The sequence below is a fragment of the Aethalodelphis obliquidens genome, unplaced genomic scaffold, assembly GCF_003676395.1.
Source record: "Aethalodelphis obliquidens isolate GAN/ISIS:26980383/991018 unplaced genomic scaffold, ASM367639v1 scaffold11, whole genome shotgun sequence".
Taxonomy (NCBI): Eukaryota; Metazoa; Chordata; class Mammalia; order Artiodactyla; family Delphinidae; genus Aethalodelphis; species Aethalodelphis obliquidens.
The window spans coordinates 26483568-26501181 of record NW_020837955.1 but is presented as its reverse complement, the minus strand read 5'-3'; the positions used below and the strand labels follow the sequence as shown (position 1 = coordinate 26501181).

The 17614-nt window shown below is 35.5% G+C and overlaps 1 protein-coding gene across 1 annotated transcript in view; it reads right to left on the bottom strand.

The window, feature by feature from the left end:
• Positions 1-4885: 4885 nt before the first annotated feature.
• SMC3 (structural maintenance of chromosomes 3) overlaps positions 4886-17614 on the bottom strand; it is a 32363-nt gene continuing 19634 nt past the window's right edge. Inside the window, exons 16-29 of the mRNA XM_027112560.1 lie at positions 17054-17214; positions 16586-16727; positions 14452-14602; positions 12831-12983; positions 11322-11473; positions 10399-10557; positions 9650-9757; positions 9041-9149; positions 8140-8387; positions 7841-8053; positions 7331-7522; positions 7028-7205; positions 5851-5957; positions 4886-5295 (exon numbers count right to left, since the gene is read on the bottom strand). Of these exons, the coding sequence (XP_026968361.1) occupies positions 5224-5295; positions 5851-5957; positions 7028-7205; positions 7331-7522; positions 7841-8053; positions 8140-8387; positions 9041-9149; positions 9650-9757; positions 10399-10557; positions 11322-11473; positions 12831-12983; positions 14452-14602; positions 16586-16727; positions 17054-17214 (2145 nt within the window). The 3' untranslated portion in view covers positions 4886-5223. The remainder of the gene's footprint in view (positions 5296-5850; positions 5958-7027; positions 7206-7330; positions 7523-7840; positions 8054-8139; positions 8388-9040; positions 9150-9649; positions 9758-10398; positions 10558-11321; positions 11474-12830; positions 12984-14451; positions 14603-16585; positions 16728-17053; positions 17215-17614) is intronic.

Here is a 17614-nt window from a genome sequence, read left to right as displayed (position 1 = left end):
TATATCCACATTCTCCTTGAAAACCTAATCTCTATGCTGCCTCATATCCCTGTGCAGTTACTGGCTGCCACAAGGGCTCTTACACCCAGGAGACTCTCTGTCTCTAGGAAGGGGAGACTCGGTGCCACATGGTGGCAGATTTATGGAGCAACACTAACATCTTTCATGCAGAAGTCTGGCAACCGGGAGTAACCCAATCCCCCTAGGACATTCAGGGACACAAGTGATCAGAGTGTACCTAAATAGGTAAAGGGCTAAAGAAAAGGGGAGAAGGGTGGGGAGGGAAAAGGTAAAGAAAACTAAAGATGGTGGTAACTCGCCCTTAAAATCTGTTACTGGGTGTAACGAGGAGGACCAATCAACACTGTACAATTATGGTACAAAATATCTCTTACTTCCATAGTTAACCAGGGAGAACAAAGAGCTAACCATTCCATATTTTACATTCTTTAAAAAGGTGCAAAAATTATACAAACAACTTTCTATCTTGGGAAAATAATCCTAAATTTCCACAGTTCTGTGTAAAAATGCTCAGTTTAAGGGGGTTTGTTTTTGGCATTGTAGCCAAAAGGAAACAATCTAAGCACCCAACAGGAGGAGGTATTTTAAGTAAATTAGGCTACTTCTATTTGACAGAATTTTGTGGCCGTTAAAATTTTGTTTCTGAAGAGGTTAAACAGAGGAATATTTTATATTGTATTACTAAGTGAAAATTCAGGATATAAAATTGTATACACACTTCAAATCTACTAATACTTGGTAACAATATTAACAAAATCTCAAAGTGGAAAAATCAGGACAGGACTATCCAGCCACAGAGAAGCACTTTTTAGATTTATGAATCACTGGCTAATTCCTTTGGTGAATTTCTTTCCTTCCTCTAAGTTTCTGGGTTAGCCAAGTATGTCCAGGATTGTCACATTTTTCTATTCATTTTCATTAAGAATTAATAATTTATAGGGAATTTCCTGGCAGTCCAGTGCTTAGGACTCTGCACATCCACTGCCGGGGGCCCAGGTTCAATCCCTGGTCGGGGAGCTAAGATCTCACAAGCTGTGCAGCGCGGCGCAAAAATAAAAATAAAACAATAAATTTATGACTGAGATATAACAAGGAATATGGGTTTTATATTTATATTCTATGTTTCATTATCTAGGTGCTTATTGTTACAAATCCACTGGAGTCTCATTTATACTGATATTCTTGGGGAGATGCTTAAGATTATTAGGAAGTTCTAGAATGATGGCATGCAGGTAACATCCCTTGCCAAATTCTTTATTATAGAGGGTGGGTCATATCAGGACAAAGTTATAGATCATAAACTATATACCATTTCAATCTCCACAGGTAGTGACTCATAATGATTATTCTTGGGGAGATGCTTAAGAAACATTTTAGGAATATCAGAAAGATACTGTGCTTACATAACCCTTTGAATGGGGTCTTAGAGTATTTCTTATACTAAATTCTCTGTTAGGGAAGATCAGTTATATTATGGCAAAACTATAAACAATATACTGAACGTTTAAACTCTACAGAGATTCAGCTGGTCAAAATGAAAACTCAAAGTGAATGTACATTTTAAAGTCACAATACTTCTTCCTCCTTTTAGAAGTGCCTCTTTAGGGATTTCTGGCTCCCACCAATGGAGACTCCTAACCAAACCTCTTGTAGATAACAACTATAAACTTTGAGGGTAAACAAAAGTCAGCAAGAAATAAATGGTATATATATTAAAAAGGAAGAAATAAAACTGTCTCTGCATATGACATGATTATGTAGAAAATCTCAAAGAATCTACAAAAAAGACCTAGTAGAATAAGGGAGATTTCCAAGGACACAAGAGTATTCAACCCAGTATAGGCTGTACTGGTGACTTGCTTCCAAAGGAGCGTCAAAGGGGGAAAAAAGTAACTATAGTGAAGAAACCCGACAAACAATCTTGGGCAGGTGATCGAGGTAAACATCACCAGTGATAAAGCATGTTAATAACAGGCACTGCTGATGTGATGTGATGAGGACATTTCACCTCTATAGTATTATATATTTAACTCCAGTTTAACCATGAGAAAAATAGCAGACAAGGGCAAATTGAGGGGCATTCTACAAAACATCTGAAAAGCAGTCCTCAAAACTGTCAAGGATGAAAAACAGACTAAGAAACTGTCACAGACCAGAGACATGACAAGTAAAAGTAATGTAGTATCCTCTGTGGGATCTGAGAAAAAAAGGCATTAGTGGAAAAACTGGCAAAATCTATAGTTGAAAAACTAAATGTACCCACGTTGGGGGGAAAATGTACCACAGTAACTGTTATGGGCTGAATTGTATCCCCCCTCCAAATGTACATGTTTAAGTCCCAAACCCACTACCTCCAAATATCACTGCTGTTTTGGAGATAGGACCTTTTAAAGAGGTGATCAAGTTACAATAAGGCTGGAGAGAGTGGGCCCTAATCCAATCTGACTGGTGTCCTTAGGAGGAAATCTGGACAAACGAGCTTATTTCTTTTAAATGTTATGCTTCAAAAGATACCATTAAGAAAGTAAAAAGACAATCCAAGGGCTGGGGTATTTACAAGTCACACACCTGACAAGGATCTTTTGCATCCAGAATAAAGAACTCTAACTTCTGTTATTAGTATTCTATAATAATGCAAACTATGATTCTATAATAAAAACACGAGTAACAGAATTTAAATATGGGCAAAATATATGAATAGACATCTCACTGAAGAAAATATATAAATGACCAGTAAGCACATAAAAAGATGCTTAACATCATTAGTCATTAGGAAAATGCAAATTTAAACCACAATGAGGTACTACTTCACATAAGAATGGCTATACTAAAAAGACAGAAAAATAAGTATTGGTGAGGATGTGGAAAAAAACATAGCCCTCATATATTACTGGTGGAAATGTAAAATGGTGCAGCCTTTGGAAAAGTCTGGCAGTTCCTCAAAATGTTAAACATACCATATGACCCAACAATTCCAATCCAGGGTAAATACCCAAGAAAAATGAAAACATATTCACACAAAAAAAACTTGTTCATGAATAGCATTATTTATAATCGCCAAAAGGTAGAAACAACCCAAATGTCCAACTAATGAATGGATAAACAAACCATGGTATACAGTTGACCCTTGAACAACATATACGTTAGTGGTGCTGACTCCCCTTTGGGGTTGAAAATTCATGTACTGTTATCTCTGCCTCAAAAACAAAGGAATTGATAAATTACTCACCCAAGGGCAGGAAGCTAAAACAGTTTGGATAGAATAAGGCCTCAAACCCTAGATCTTTTGATTCCTCATATTATGAACACAATCTTTATCCTCATACTTAAAGATCAATAAAATGACAATACAGGTGCTATACTGAAAAAAACCCAAGTATAAGTGAACCTGAGCAGTTCAAACCCATGTTGTTCAAGGGTCAAATTGTATATTCATACAATGGGATATTATTCAGCAATAAAAAGGAATCAAGTCCCGGTATGTGCTACAACATAAATGAACCTTGAAAACATGCTAAATAAAGGAAGTCAGTCACAAAAGGTCCCATACTGTATGATTCCATTTATATGAAATGTCCAGAACAGGCAAATCCATAGTATGAGACACAAATTAGATTTGTGGTCGCCAGAGAAATGATAAGGGGAGAGGGAGATGTAGAGTGACTGCTAATGGATACAGTGTTACTTTTGGGGTAACTGAAATGTTCTAAAATTAGATTGTAGAGATAGTTGCACAATTCTGTGAATAAACTAAAAAGCACTGAATTGCACCATTTTAATGGGTGAATGTTACGGTATGAATTACCTCAATAAAGCAATTTTAAAACACAATAAGCAGCAAAGCTCTAATCTGGGAAAAGACCAATGTTTCAATAACAAGGTTTTCCAAACTACTTATCCAGAAAAACAAGGAAATTTTATAGCTCAATTTCTTGGATACTCTCCCCAACTTCTATTAAACACACTGCCATTTTAAATTAAAAATACTTTTTAAAGGACTGTTACATTGAGTTAAAGCAGGGGTTCTAACCCTCACTGAGGGTCAGAATCACCTTGCAGAACTTTAGAATTAACAATGAACAAGACCCTATGCCTTAAAGATTTCGATTCAAGTGGTCTAGGGAAAGATTTCAGCAATGTTACATTTTTTTTTAAATTAATTAATTTATTATTGGCTGTGTTGGGTCTTTGTTTCTGTGCGAGGGCTTTCTCTAGTTGCAGCGAGCGGGGGCCCCTTCATCGCAGTGTGCGGGCCTCTCACTGTCGCGGCCTCTCTTGTTGTGGAGCACATGCTCCAGATGCGCAGGCTCAGTAGTTGTGGCTCATGGGCCTAGTTGCTCTGTGGCATGTGGGATCTTCCCAGACCACGGCTCGAACCCATGTCGGCAGGCAGATTCTCAACCACTGCGCCACCAGGGAAGCCCAGCAATGTTACATTTTTAAAAGCTCACTTACGGATTTAAAAATGCAGCCAGGATTGGGAATCACTGCTGTAATTCAACAGAATATTAAACTGTGTTTTAAAAATCTTCTTTTAGGGGCTTCCCTGGTGGCACAGTGGTTGAGAGTCCGTCTGCCAATGCAGGGGACACGGGTTTGCGCCCCGGTCCGGGAAGATCCCACATGCCACGGAGCGGCTGGGCCCGTGAGCCATGGCCTCTGAGCCTGCGTGTCCGGAGCCTGTGCTCCGCAACAGGAGAGGCCACAACACTGAGAGGCCCGCGTACCGCAAAAAAAAAAAAAAAAAAAAAATCTTCTTTTAGGTGAAGGCAGATCTTTTCTTAAGCAAAACAAAAGGTAGATATTTAAGAAAAATTTGTTTCTAATCATAGAACCATAAATAAAAAGCCACATAAAACACAAAGTTAGTCATAAAACCAATTATTTAATTGAAGCTATAAAAAAGAGGCAATATAACAGATAAAATAATTAGGAAAGACTATTTAGCACATTTTAAAAGATTTAAAATAGGAGGACACTTTACAAAAGGTTGTGTGGGAAAAATTCTTAAACTATAAGTAGAAATGTAACATTACAGAGCATGTTATAAAATACAATGACAGAAATATAAAAGGGCTATGTATGCTCTAAGTCTGAAAACTATTAATAATGACCAGATATTTAGGTTTAAATTTACAGTTCCTGGGTATGAGGATCATATTACTATACACATCTTCCAAACCAATGGGAAGTATTTTCCAATTAACCATGAGTGGTATCATCTTCTACAAAGTCTTTGGCCATCTCTGCTGTGATCACATCAATATGACTAACCTGAAGAATAAATGTTAAAAACAAAATCTGTTAAATCTTAAAGAAATATATCAGTGTTCCCCTGTATAGGGTAATATTTTAAAAATACACCCAATCACCTGAATATTTTACATAACAAGTCAAATGACTCTAAAACACTGACTGATAAAACCTTTATTTACAATGCTGTTTGTTCAATGCATGAGTTTAAAAATATTTGAACCATGTTTTTGTTCAGTTTTTATTACTTTGCTATTTTAAAGAATCTTAAGGCTGAAAGCACCAGGAAGAGTTGTGTGGTCTAACCAAATATAAATGAACTTATGTAACTGTTTAAGACTGTGAATTAAATAAGCACTAAAGAGATAGATAGGAAGATAGTGTCTCTTAATGCCAATAAAAATAAAACCAATGCAATGAATGCTACAAAAAAAACTGATAACCTTCACAGGCATTTTAAGTTTTTTTCAATAACTTTCTAAATTTTCTTTCATACTTAAGTAACATAAAACAAGAATTCAACAGTATAATGGATTGAATACTACATAAACTTAAACTTAATATAAAAAAAATTACCTTATTTCTGAACTTTACACCATAGAATTTGTCAGCTGACTCAAGCAATTCAGGCCTAAAAGTAGTTGTAATAAATTGAGCATGTACAGCAAGTTCCATAATCATATCTGTAAAAAGAAACAGTAATCTAATAAAACCCTTTTTTAGTTGAAATGAAAATTTAAAAAGCAACTATCTTTTTACTCTTACCTAAAACTTAAAACTGCCTGCATGCATACATCTACAAAAAATATCAACTTGTTTCTTAAACTAGGGATAAATCTTTAACACAAATAACTTAGTTACAGAATATAAAGAAGCAACACCTTCTAACACAGCATTAGAAATAATGTCAGAGCAAAGTAAATTTTCTCACACAAAAAACCAAAAGCAACCTTTTCCTGCTACCCACACCCCCAACCTGTATACTGGATTTGTTTGCATAAACTTACTAAAGATCACATATAGATTATTTAAACACATCAACATTGTTTATGACAGGGACTATTCAAGCATTGAGAAAAAGTGTTTAAAGGAGAGACGTTTGTATAAAAGTTTAACTGGAGGAGGATTTTCAATTATTACATCTATTTCTCACAGAACTAAACTTTGCAGTCTAATACGAGGTTTTTGAAAAATTGTTCAAAGAGAAATTATTTTATTTACTAATACCCTGTCCAGGCTCCCTGGATATCTCAGGCAACAAGAAATATACTATAAAAGAGGTAAGCTATTGGGGCTTCCCTGGTGGCACAGTGGTTAAGAATATGCCTACCAATGCAGGGGACATGGGTTTGAGCCCTGGTCTGGGAAGATCCTACATGCCACGGAGCAACTAAGCCCGCGAGCCACAACTACTGCTGCCTGCGAGCCGCAACTACTGCTGCCCACGTGCCACAACTACTGAAGCCTGCGGGCCTAGAGCTCATGCTCCGCAACAAACCCACCTCAATGAGAAGCCCACGTACCGCAACGAAGAGTAGCCCCCGCTTGCCACAACTAAAGAAAGCCTGAGCGCAGCAACAAAGACCCAATGCAGCCAAAAATAAATAAATAAATTTTAAAAAAAAAGAAAGTGAGGGAATTTAGTGGAGTGGGGATGAAGGGGAAAAAAAAAAGTAAAAAAAAAAAAAAAAAAAAAAGAGGTAAGCTATCATTTCTAGCAAGTTACTATGAAACTATGAAACCAAAACTGTACCTGACACAGCCTTTCTGTGCTGAGCATCCAGAGCCTGGTCAATCTCATCAAACAAGTAAAAAGGAGCTGGGTCACATTTCTGAATGGCAAAAATCAGAGCAAGAGCTACCAAGGATTTCTGTCCACCTGAAAGCTGTTGCATTTCTCTCATTTCACCTTGTTTTCCTGTAAATGACACCTAAGAAAATATTTAATGAGTTATATCTCAAAGGGGTAAAAATGTACCAATTTAGATTCGCAAAATAGTCTACAAATTCTACTATGATAACGCTCTGGGGAAAATTGAATGTAAAGGTATTTTACCCTAATTCCAACTCCAGTGAACTGGTCAACTGATGGAACACTGCTTTGTGACCCAGAGCCCCTCTCACTTTCACCACTCCCTTCTCCTTCATCCTGAGACTGACTGCCTTCCACATCTCCTTTCTTCATCACCAAAGTAGCTTTGCCACCAGGTACCAACTTTTGGAATACTTCACTGAAGTTTTTGGATACCTTAAAATAAACAGATAGATAGATAGATAGGGTGTCAACTGGAATATGTATTTTTTTAAAAAAAGATAAAATTTAAAAGCAATCAAAAATAGTTTTATTTTTTTAATCTTAAGAACAAGAATAACAGATTGGATCCCCTTTAAGAGCTGTATAAAACATTCCAGTTACTATATTTGCAACCTATATACTGGATTTGTTTGTATGTTTCAGATCCAATTATCAGTGGAAAAAAAGTTTAAAAATCTTTACAAATTGAATAACAGACTGAATAATACCTGAAGACTTTAGCTTGTGTGTTTACTACAAATAGAAACATACCTGTTTGAAAGTCAACTGAATAGCTTCATATTTTCGAAGTTCAAGTACATTCATCAGTTCCATGATTGATTTGTACCCCCTATCCAACTCTTCTTGCCGCTTTATTAACTTTTCTTTCTGCTCAGAGAAATTTACAAACTGATCTAAAGCTTTTTTGTTAACATGGCTGTACTTCTTCAATTCTGTGTTGCACTGTTCAAGTTTTCGAAACAACTATAAAGAGGAAAAAAATGTGTAAATAAATCCACATACAGGGAGATTTGCAATGAGATTTCAAATTTAAAACCAATTAGATTTACCTGTTTGAGGCTCAGTGTTTGGTATTTTTCAAATGCTTCCTGGGGAAGTGATCCAAGTTCTCGAATTTTCTTCATACACTCTTCTTTCTTCTTCAGTAGCATGCCTTGTCGATTTGTCATCTTTTCTAGTTCTTTAGTGTCATGATTTATAGCATCCATGTGTTCTTTTTCCATATTTTTCCAGCGCTCCATACTTTTCTGCAACTCCTTAATTCCAGCTTCTGTTTTATCAATGGAATTGTCCAAATCTAAAATGGGGGGAAAACCAAATTAGGCCATAACACCTAATTTTATTATTTTTTTGACCAAGCTGCGTGGCTTGAGGAATCTTAGTTCCATGACCAGGGATTGAACCCAGGCCCTCAGCAGTGAAAGCATAGAGTCCTAACCACTGGACCGCCAGGGATTTCCCCAAAACACCTGTTTTAAAGCCAGAGTGTTAGGTGACTAAAGATTTTCAAGGTCAAATCTATCAAAATAAATAGGTTTAAATTTTACTGTGAAAACTTATGAAAAACTTCAGAACAAAATTGGGAGTGTACATGAGTCAAGGTATACAGTTTACATTTAATGTTTATAAAAACCTAAAATAGTTTTCTTCTCAGCAACTAGTGATAAGAAACTTGATTCAGCTATTTCGTACTTTTGTCAATGAAACTAGTAATATTATGGTCTCTCATAAAATTGTCACAAACATTTCAACAAAACAAAGGTTACTATTTATAATCAACACCCTAAACTCTGTTCACTATAAACTGTTTATGATGATGGAAAACACATAAAACTATTGGTACATGCTTTTGCCTATTTGGATATTTCATTTTGTAGTAAACAATCCTATAAAACCAATAAGCTAAATTTAACTAAATACCAAAAATATTTTTACTAAATAAAAATTCACCTTCTGATCGTGCCATGGTATCTTTTACTCTTTTATTGATGGCTTCAAGTTCTGAGGTTGTAGCAGTGAGAACAGTACCCCCTTCTGTCTCTCTCAGTTCATTGAGTTCCTACAACACAAAAGGAACTTAAGAGCATTAAACCACAAAAATATGAATTTTGTTAGTTTCAAAATGTTATAACTGCCGTTTATATAGCTGTTGATATGTCTGAATAAACACTTAAGAAAACCAAAAAACATATTTAAAATAATTGTAAATACTTAATGTATCCATTAAAGGGGAAAAAATCACCAGAAAACTTCTTAGCATCTGACTACTGATGAGAAAATATTCATAACTAATATTTACTACCTAGAATGTGCCAGATAATCATACAAAACGGGTACTACTGCTATGCTTATTTTACACAAGAGGAAACTGGAGCTTAGAAATATTAAATGACTTGCCCAGTACTGTACACTAGGTGGCAGTGCTAGAACTCCAAGCCAGGGCAGGTGGTCAGACTGCTAGGCTTTCTGTCCCCAGAGCCCATACTCTAAATCAGAGTCTCTCATATAAGCATTATCAAAAGGTTATGCTTGTCAAGGAACCCTAGAAAAAGAACATACCTGTTCTACTTGGTCCAAGCGCTTTCTTAAATTCTCGTTGAGGTAAGTCTCTACTCGAGTAATAATACCTTCTAACTTAATTCTTTCATTTAGCAACTGTCTGTTTTCCTAGAAGAAAAAACAAAATTCTTTGTCTACACAGCCATGCACATTTCACATACAGGAATGCTATCAATCTGTTGTTTTCTCCATTATTTTTGTTCAAATGAGCTGAAATAATTTTACACCTTTCCAAAAGGCCCTATATTAAAAAAAAAAAAAAAAAGCCCTATATTTTCTTCATTTTCCCTCTTATCTATTCAGAATGCTGTTTCTGTGCCTGGTTCTTTTTATAAGGCATGCTACCAAAAATATTTTTCTTTTCCTGCTTTTCGTGTTTTGAACTTAGTATTAATTGCTTACATCTCTGTATTTAAATATCAAATGTTGTTAAAATGTTTAATCAAGACAATATTATTAAATATGTAAAGGTGGTCAGGTCAATAAATACAGCAAAGCTGACAAGCTCCATCTTACCAATGACAAATGGGCATTAAGTAAGATGAAAGAAAACAAAGATTTCTTACACAATCCTAACATATGGTTTGGAAAAACTTATTAAAACCTCATTTACTTTAATGGATATTAGAAGTCTAATAAGTCTTATATTTTCTCAATAATCTCTTTCACATTCCTTTATTAGCCAGAAAGACACTTTTCACAACAGCCAATTGTCAACAAAAAATTTTTTTCCTGTCAACTCTACTTGCCTGCTGAAGTTGACGAATTTCATCATTCAGTGCATCTACTCTCTTCTGATCTTCCAGACTAAGTTGAGAAAGCAAATCAGTTCCAAGTTCTGCTTTCAGCGATTCTCTGGTGGACTCCATAGCATGCAAACTTGCCTCCAAACTTTGTAAGCTACGTTGCTATATGACAGATTATCCATTTATTAATAAACGTACTAGTCAGTGTATCACTTATAATAGTGAAAAATTGGCAACTATCTAAATTTGATATTAAAGTGAGCTAAGTAATCATATTAACTCAATTAAATATTAGATATCCATTATATTTGATAATTAGAACTATGTAGCAACAAGAAAAATATTTATGATGCAGTATTTGCAGGATGTGTGTAACACATCATATTCCATGGTCAAACTATAAAAAGAAGTTGCTAGAATGTTAGGGTGGTATAATTGTGGGTGTGTATATATATATATTCTAAACTTTGTTGTTTTAGTACTATTGATGTACAAAATTAATAGTTTTTTGTCAAAACTGCTTCATGTTTATGACACCAATGTGTATTATCATTTGTAATAGCAGTAATAGTTTACTTTCTACTCATTTTAGCACAATCTGGACAGAATACAATCAAATAAATCCATAAATAGTACTTTATAGACAAAAATGGATACTGGCTGACTACTATCAGGCAGTGCTATTATGCCGCAGCTCAAAATGCCTATTTGTTTAATGAAGTTGGAAAGTCTGAATGAGGCCTACAAAAGGAGACTCTGGGTACTCATGGGTAAAAGTGTGATAAAGATACATGTAGATTCCCAAAAGTATGGGCCTAAATGAAAATGGAACAGAATGTATATGTTATATAACTTATATAATATATGGTCCACCACAAATCTTTATAATTAAAACAAATCTATTAAAAAAAGCATACTTAACGAACCTTGGGCATAAAGGTTTTCTCTGACTGCTGCCTCTTCTCTTTTAACATCTTCATTTCTGATAATATGCTATCTCGAGATGCTTTAAATTTCCTTTGCTGAGTCTCTATCTGCTGCATTTGGTTCATCAGCTGATCAATTTCATTATTAATCCATATACAAGGCTAAGGAAAATTCTCTTTGGTGCCTGTTAACAAAACATTGTGTATCCCCCTTCCTTTTCTTTACCCGTAAATAAAGCTATTTCCACAAATTTATGGACCATAACAACGCTGAATTAAATACTACACTGTGTTCAGTCATAAAAGAAGCTTAAAACATTTCACCCCACTTCTCTCTCAAAATAACACACATACTGTTTTACTAATTGCTATACAAAAAAATAAATAATAAATACAATCCTGGGAAGCCCTAAAGGAAGCTAAATGAAATATAATACATATATATTTTTTCATTCAATAAATATTTACTATATAATCTATTATGCTTATAGCACTATATAAGGGAGTCAGATATGAAGAGGAGGCCTTGCCCGATGTAGAAGAATAACTCCATCTATCTGGATTATCAAATACAGGAAAGTAGTTGGTGCCTACTGTAAACCTCTTTTTTATTAGTATTTCCCCATGCTTCGTGTTCACATCTTGCCAAATTTGGGCAGTTCTCAAAAGTATGCTATGCAGACCCCTGCAAAGTTAAAACTAAGATGTTTGTTTACCTTTTTCTTTGTGCTTTTGCTTGCAACTGATGACAGAAAAGCTATAAACTCACATTTTAAAAAATACCAGTTCCAATAAAGAATATCCTAATGAAGCAGTAAAAATAATTATTTTTGCTGCTTGAGTATCTGTACTTAATATTGTGTGACATAATGCAAAGTACACACAAAGCACTTCTACCTTACACCATGGTTGTTTTAAGAAGATGCACGTGCACAAGTGTCTCACAGTTGTGAATCGAACTAGTCACTCTTCACAGAACACCATTTTTATTTGAAAGAACTAAGAGAACTACGGTTACTAAGACTTGCATTTTGATGGCCATTTCCTCCACTAATACTAAATCTGAGCCTCAAGATAATAACCTCTAATGGACATTTTTCAACCTTTATATATTTAACTTCTATGTAGTATGTGGCATTCCTGATACTGTCCACCCTTCTTCCACTGAAATACTATCCTGGTTTTCCTCCTATAAAACTGTCTGACAAATACTCCTCAGTTCCCTCCATAACCTTAAATTTTTGTATTCCTCAGGTTCTTTTCTCTCAGAAGTAGATTTATTGCTACTAGCTATTTAACAGCTAAGCAAAGGATGTTAAAATAGTTTTTAGTTTTCCCTGTCTTCAGAATTTAAAGACTTACTACATAAGCTCCTGTGCTTAAATAAAAGTCAAACACATGGGATACTTTTCCCCACGGCATATGAGAAAATACATCTAACATGCAAAAGATTCTATATTCCCAACCAAAACAGTTATTTCTCTACAGCAACACAAGACAAAAAGATATTTTCAATATTTCTGCGCAGATTTTCATTGAGCTTTGCTTCAAGCTCACCTAGTTCTTCTTCTGCTTTTCTAACATCTTTTTGTAATTCAAGTCTAGACTTCCTTGTATCATAATAGCCTCCAGTTAAAGCACCCCGATGACTAACTTGGTCACCTATAAACAAAACATAAGAAAATTAGTAATTCTGTATAACAACTTCTTTATTCAATAATAAATTGATTAATAATCAAATGACTAATCTAAAGGCTTTACCTATTTAATAAGAATGTAAAAGTTAAGAGTTTAAGTCACTCTGGAAAAAATTTTGCTTTACAATATTAACATTTGCATTTAAAAAAATATACCTTCTAGGTGAGCCTGAACATCCGCCAGAAAGGAAAGAAGTGTTAAAGACTAATAGGAACATGTCAACAGGACACAGAACCTAGCTTGAAATTCCCACTAGCCACAAATGGGAAAATCTGAAAATCAAAAATGATGATGGCAATGTGATAATACACTGAATTAAAAGAAGTCCATGAATCGTAGCAATACATAAAAAAGAAAAAAGGATGGGGCTCTTTACAGAAGAGTGACAGCTAATAAATATAGAAGCAATCACAGAATTTTAGAACCACCATTTAGAAACCCCCAATGTATTAACTTGAGTCAAGCAAGGGTCACCAAAGCATGCTAAACCACTGGTGAAGAAGTTTGGGGGAACCTGATATTCATGTATTCTTAAAGGATAATCCCACATATCACTTATTAATTACAAAGGGGATAAGGCATCTTTACAACCAAGATTTGTTAGTGGTCAAACCTGGCATCAGTAACAGTGGGAAACATTGTGTAGTGCAATAAGAAGTACACATCACTCATGCCAAGAATGCTTAACCTAAACCTAATGAAGAGAAAGCAGTAAGATAATCCAGAACAAAAGACTTTCTTTGAGAAAGTGAGTTTCTTGGGGTGGGAGGAAAACGGGAGACCTGTCCTATACTGAAACTGAAAGAATCTAAAGAAAAGGCACTGAATGCATCCTTGATTGGATCCTGGATAGAAAAATATTTTTGGACAACTAAGAAAATTTGAGGACTCCCTTGAGGTGCAGTTGTTAAGAATCTGCCTGCCAATGCAGGGGACATGGCTTTGAGCCCTGGTCCAGGAAGATCCCACATGCCACGGAGCAACTAAGCCCGCGAGCCACAACTACTGAAGCCTGTGGGCCTAGAGCCCGTGCTCCACAACACGAGAAGCCACCGCAATGAGAAGCACGTGCACTGCAACGCAGAGTGGCCCCCGCTCACAGCAACTACAGAAAGTCCGTGCGCAGCAACGAAGACCCAAATGAGGCCAAAAATAGATGAATAAAATATAACATTTTGAGAACAGGTCCGGAGGCTTCACCAAAGAACCAAAGGAAGTCCATGGTGCAAAAAAGGTTAAGAACCTCTACTATACATCAAATGATTATACTTAAGAGACATCAACTAAATATAAAGAGGTTGACCCTTTTTACATTCTGACTTGAATAAACCAAATATTTTAAAAATGAGAAATAACTGGACATGAATTTTCAAACACTCTTAAAACTAAAATGGAATTTATTTGTTCAAAGCTAAGAATTATTATTACAAACCTTCCAGGGTAATGCAGTCCATAGTGAAAGCACGGGCCAACTGGGTTGAAACTTCCATACTACGACAAATAAGTGTTTTTCCAAACACATGTTTGAAAGCTTTGTCAAATCTGGGATTGTACCTCAATTTACTTATCATAGGAATAGCATCCTAAAAATGAATATTTTACAAGCAAGCAAAGAGATCAAAACACAGTTAATTAAAATGTGTTAGCAGAATCATGAATTACATCTTCCTGAAATACAAACAAAATACCATTGTATTTCAAAACTGTTGGTTTTTATACTGAAAAAGTTAGAAAAATCATTCTACTGAAATATACTGGAAATTGTGCTCATGTAAATCATCCAGGTTTTCAGTACTAGAGTACCGTGATAAAGAGCTTAGTGGCTCTGGAGCCAGACTGCTCAAGCTCAAATCCCAGTTCTGCTGTTCAGATGTGTGCTCTGGACAAGTTGCTTAACTTCTCTATGTATCAGTCACTTCATCTATAAAACTGCAATAACAACAGTACCTTCCTGACAAAGTTGTTAAGTCTAGGCAAGTTATATATGTGAAACACTTAGGATAGCCTCTGTCACATAGAAGGGCCAAATGTAAACTAGTAGTATTTCCTCAAAATATTTTCATTTTATTTGATCTCTCTCTATCTACAGATATATAACCTAAGTTAGATATTCAGAAAAAAAATTTTTCAGATAAAATTTATTTTCCCTTTTTTCTCTCGACTGGCAACAGAATTTTTAAATTAAGAAATACGGGCTTCCCTGGTGGCGCAGTGGTTGAGAGTCCGCCTGCCGATGCAGGGGACACGGGTTCATGCCCTGGTCTGGGAAGATCCCACATGCCGCGGAGCGGCTAGGCCCGTGAGCCATGGCCGCTGAGCCTGCGCGTCCGGAGCCTATGCTCCACAACGGGAGAGGCCACAGCAGTGAGAGCCCCGCATACCGCAAAAAAAAAGAAAAAGAAATACATCCTACATACAGAAAAATGCAATAATATGTTAAGCTTAAATTAATAATTATGAAGCAAACACCAATATAACCACCATGCAGGACATGAAACAAAACACTACTGACACCCAGAAGCCATGAGTGTAACCCTTTCCTAATCATAGTGGTTACCTTCAATGGTTACCTGCTGGGGATGACACTATTAAAAGTTCATTCGGGTTTTTCCATAACCTGTTAGGAAAAACCCGAACGAACTTCTTGGCCAACCCAATATAACTTTTGTGGTCACTACTTCCTTGCACTTCTAGTTATATCATCTAAGCTTATTTTGTTCAGGTAGTATAAAGGGAACCATACTTACATGCATTCTTTTGTGTCTTGCTTCATTCACACATCACATTTATGACTCAATTTCTCCTCCCCAAAACTTCACAGATAATTCGTAAATTTAAAAGAAGAAAAAGCTAACCACTAAAATGGCTTATAAGATTCTCACTGTTCCTCTTAAATCGTAGATCATTCTCATAGGGTTTTAGCTTTAACCTTAAAAAATAGTGAAGTAGTTGCTACTACCATCAATACTCTGAAGCCAAACACCTCAAAGCAATTACATTTTTTTCAAGAATGATGTCTAGGGAACATTTTTAATCTGTTTAAAAATATACCAGCTAATAACAAAAGCAACAGTATGCTTTCAGAGCCTGTCATCTTGCTAGGTATTTTTACTCTAATTTATAAGCCATTTAAAAAAAGTACATTCAGAAAACTTTAAAATATTTACTTTAAATGATAGTTCCTCAGGGAATTCTTCTCCAGCTACTTCATCTTAATTTTGTCTCCCTGAGATACATTCTCAAAGTATCCTGTGCTTATGTATGGTTTGGCCAAAAAGTTCGTTGGGGTTCTTCCGTAACATCTTCAGGAAAAACCCAAATGAACTTTTTGGCCAACCCAATATTTTAACACTTTGCACATTTTGCAATGGTTTGTTTTATGTCTTGGCTGTGACCTCTGTCTCCCTTCCTTTCCTCATCCAGCACTATGCTCTTCGGTAAGACAGGAATGTTTATCTCACAGACCACGTGAATCCCAATGTACAGTGTGCCTGTGCACTAGGATGTGCTAAACACAAGAAAAAACGTATTGAAAGGAAGATAGACCTTAACACACATCAACTCACATTGGTTTCAGGATAGGCAGTATCCCTTACATCTAATTTGTTAAGAGGCAGAAAAGTAACCTCTCCAGGTAGGTTCATTTTATTAAACTCCATCAAAATCTTCGTGCTGACTTCATCTGAATCAACAATGTGATAAAACAACCTACATGTAAAGAGAACAGATACATCTGAAGTGCTATAAACATTTAAGCAAACAATTCACTTTTTTTCTATGCAATCCAATTTGTGTGGGGAGGGCTACTTAGAAAATTTCAACGGAGGGAAAGGAAGTACAAAAAAGGGAAATTTCTAGCTTCTACAATTAGGAACAAACACTTAGCATCTACATCTTTAATTAGAAAATTAAGTAACTGAGGATAGACGACAATGGGAGACATACTGTATTAAAACTACAAAAAGTTGTTTCTTAGGTTACTCTTATTCCCTCTTTCCTTTAAAAACTCAAAATATCAAGCAAAAACATCTCACCTATTTCCAGCAGTGACTTCCACGCATGTGTAAAAAGCAGGCTCACATTCAAAGTTATTCATCACAATACCATGATAGCCATTTTGAACATGCTGGTTTATTCCCTTTCGACGAAAGTGGTCTAGCACTTTGTTTATACTATCTATTCCATTTAAAATGGCCTGTTTAGAAGTGAAAAATATTAAAATAGTGCCAATGGCACTCCTGCTGGTAAGAAATGAACCCATTACTCTAAACATTAAAAAATATACCAAATTGGGAGAATGGGATTGACATATACACACTATTATATATAAAATAGGTAACTAATAAGGACATACTGTATAGCACAGGGAACTCTACTCAATACTCTGTAATGGCCTATAGGTGAAAAGAATCTAAAAAAAGACTGGATATATGTATATATATAACTGACTCACTGTGCTGTACACCTGAAACTAACACAACATTGTAAATCAACTATACTCCAATAAAAATTTAAAAAAATAAAAAAAATACCAGAGATTAAACACTCTCTCCAAAAACAGGTCACTCCCTTGAAATATGCCAACTACGTGCAAT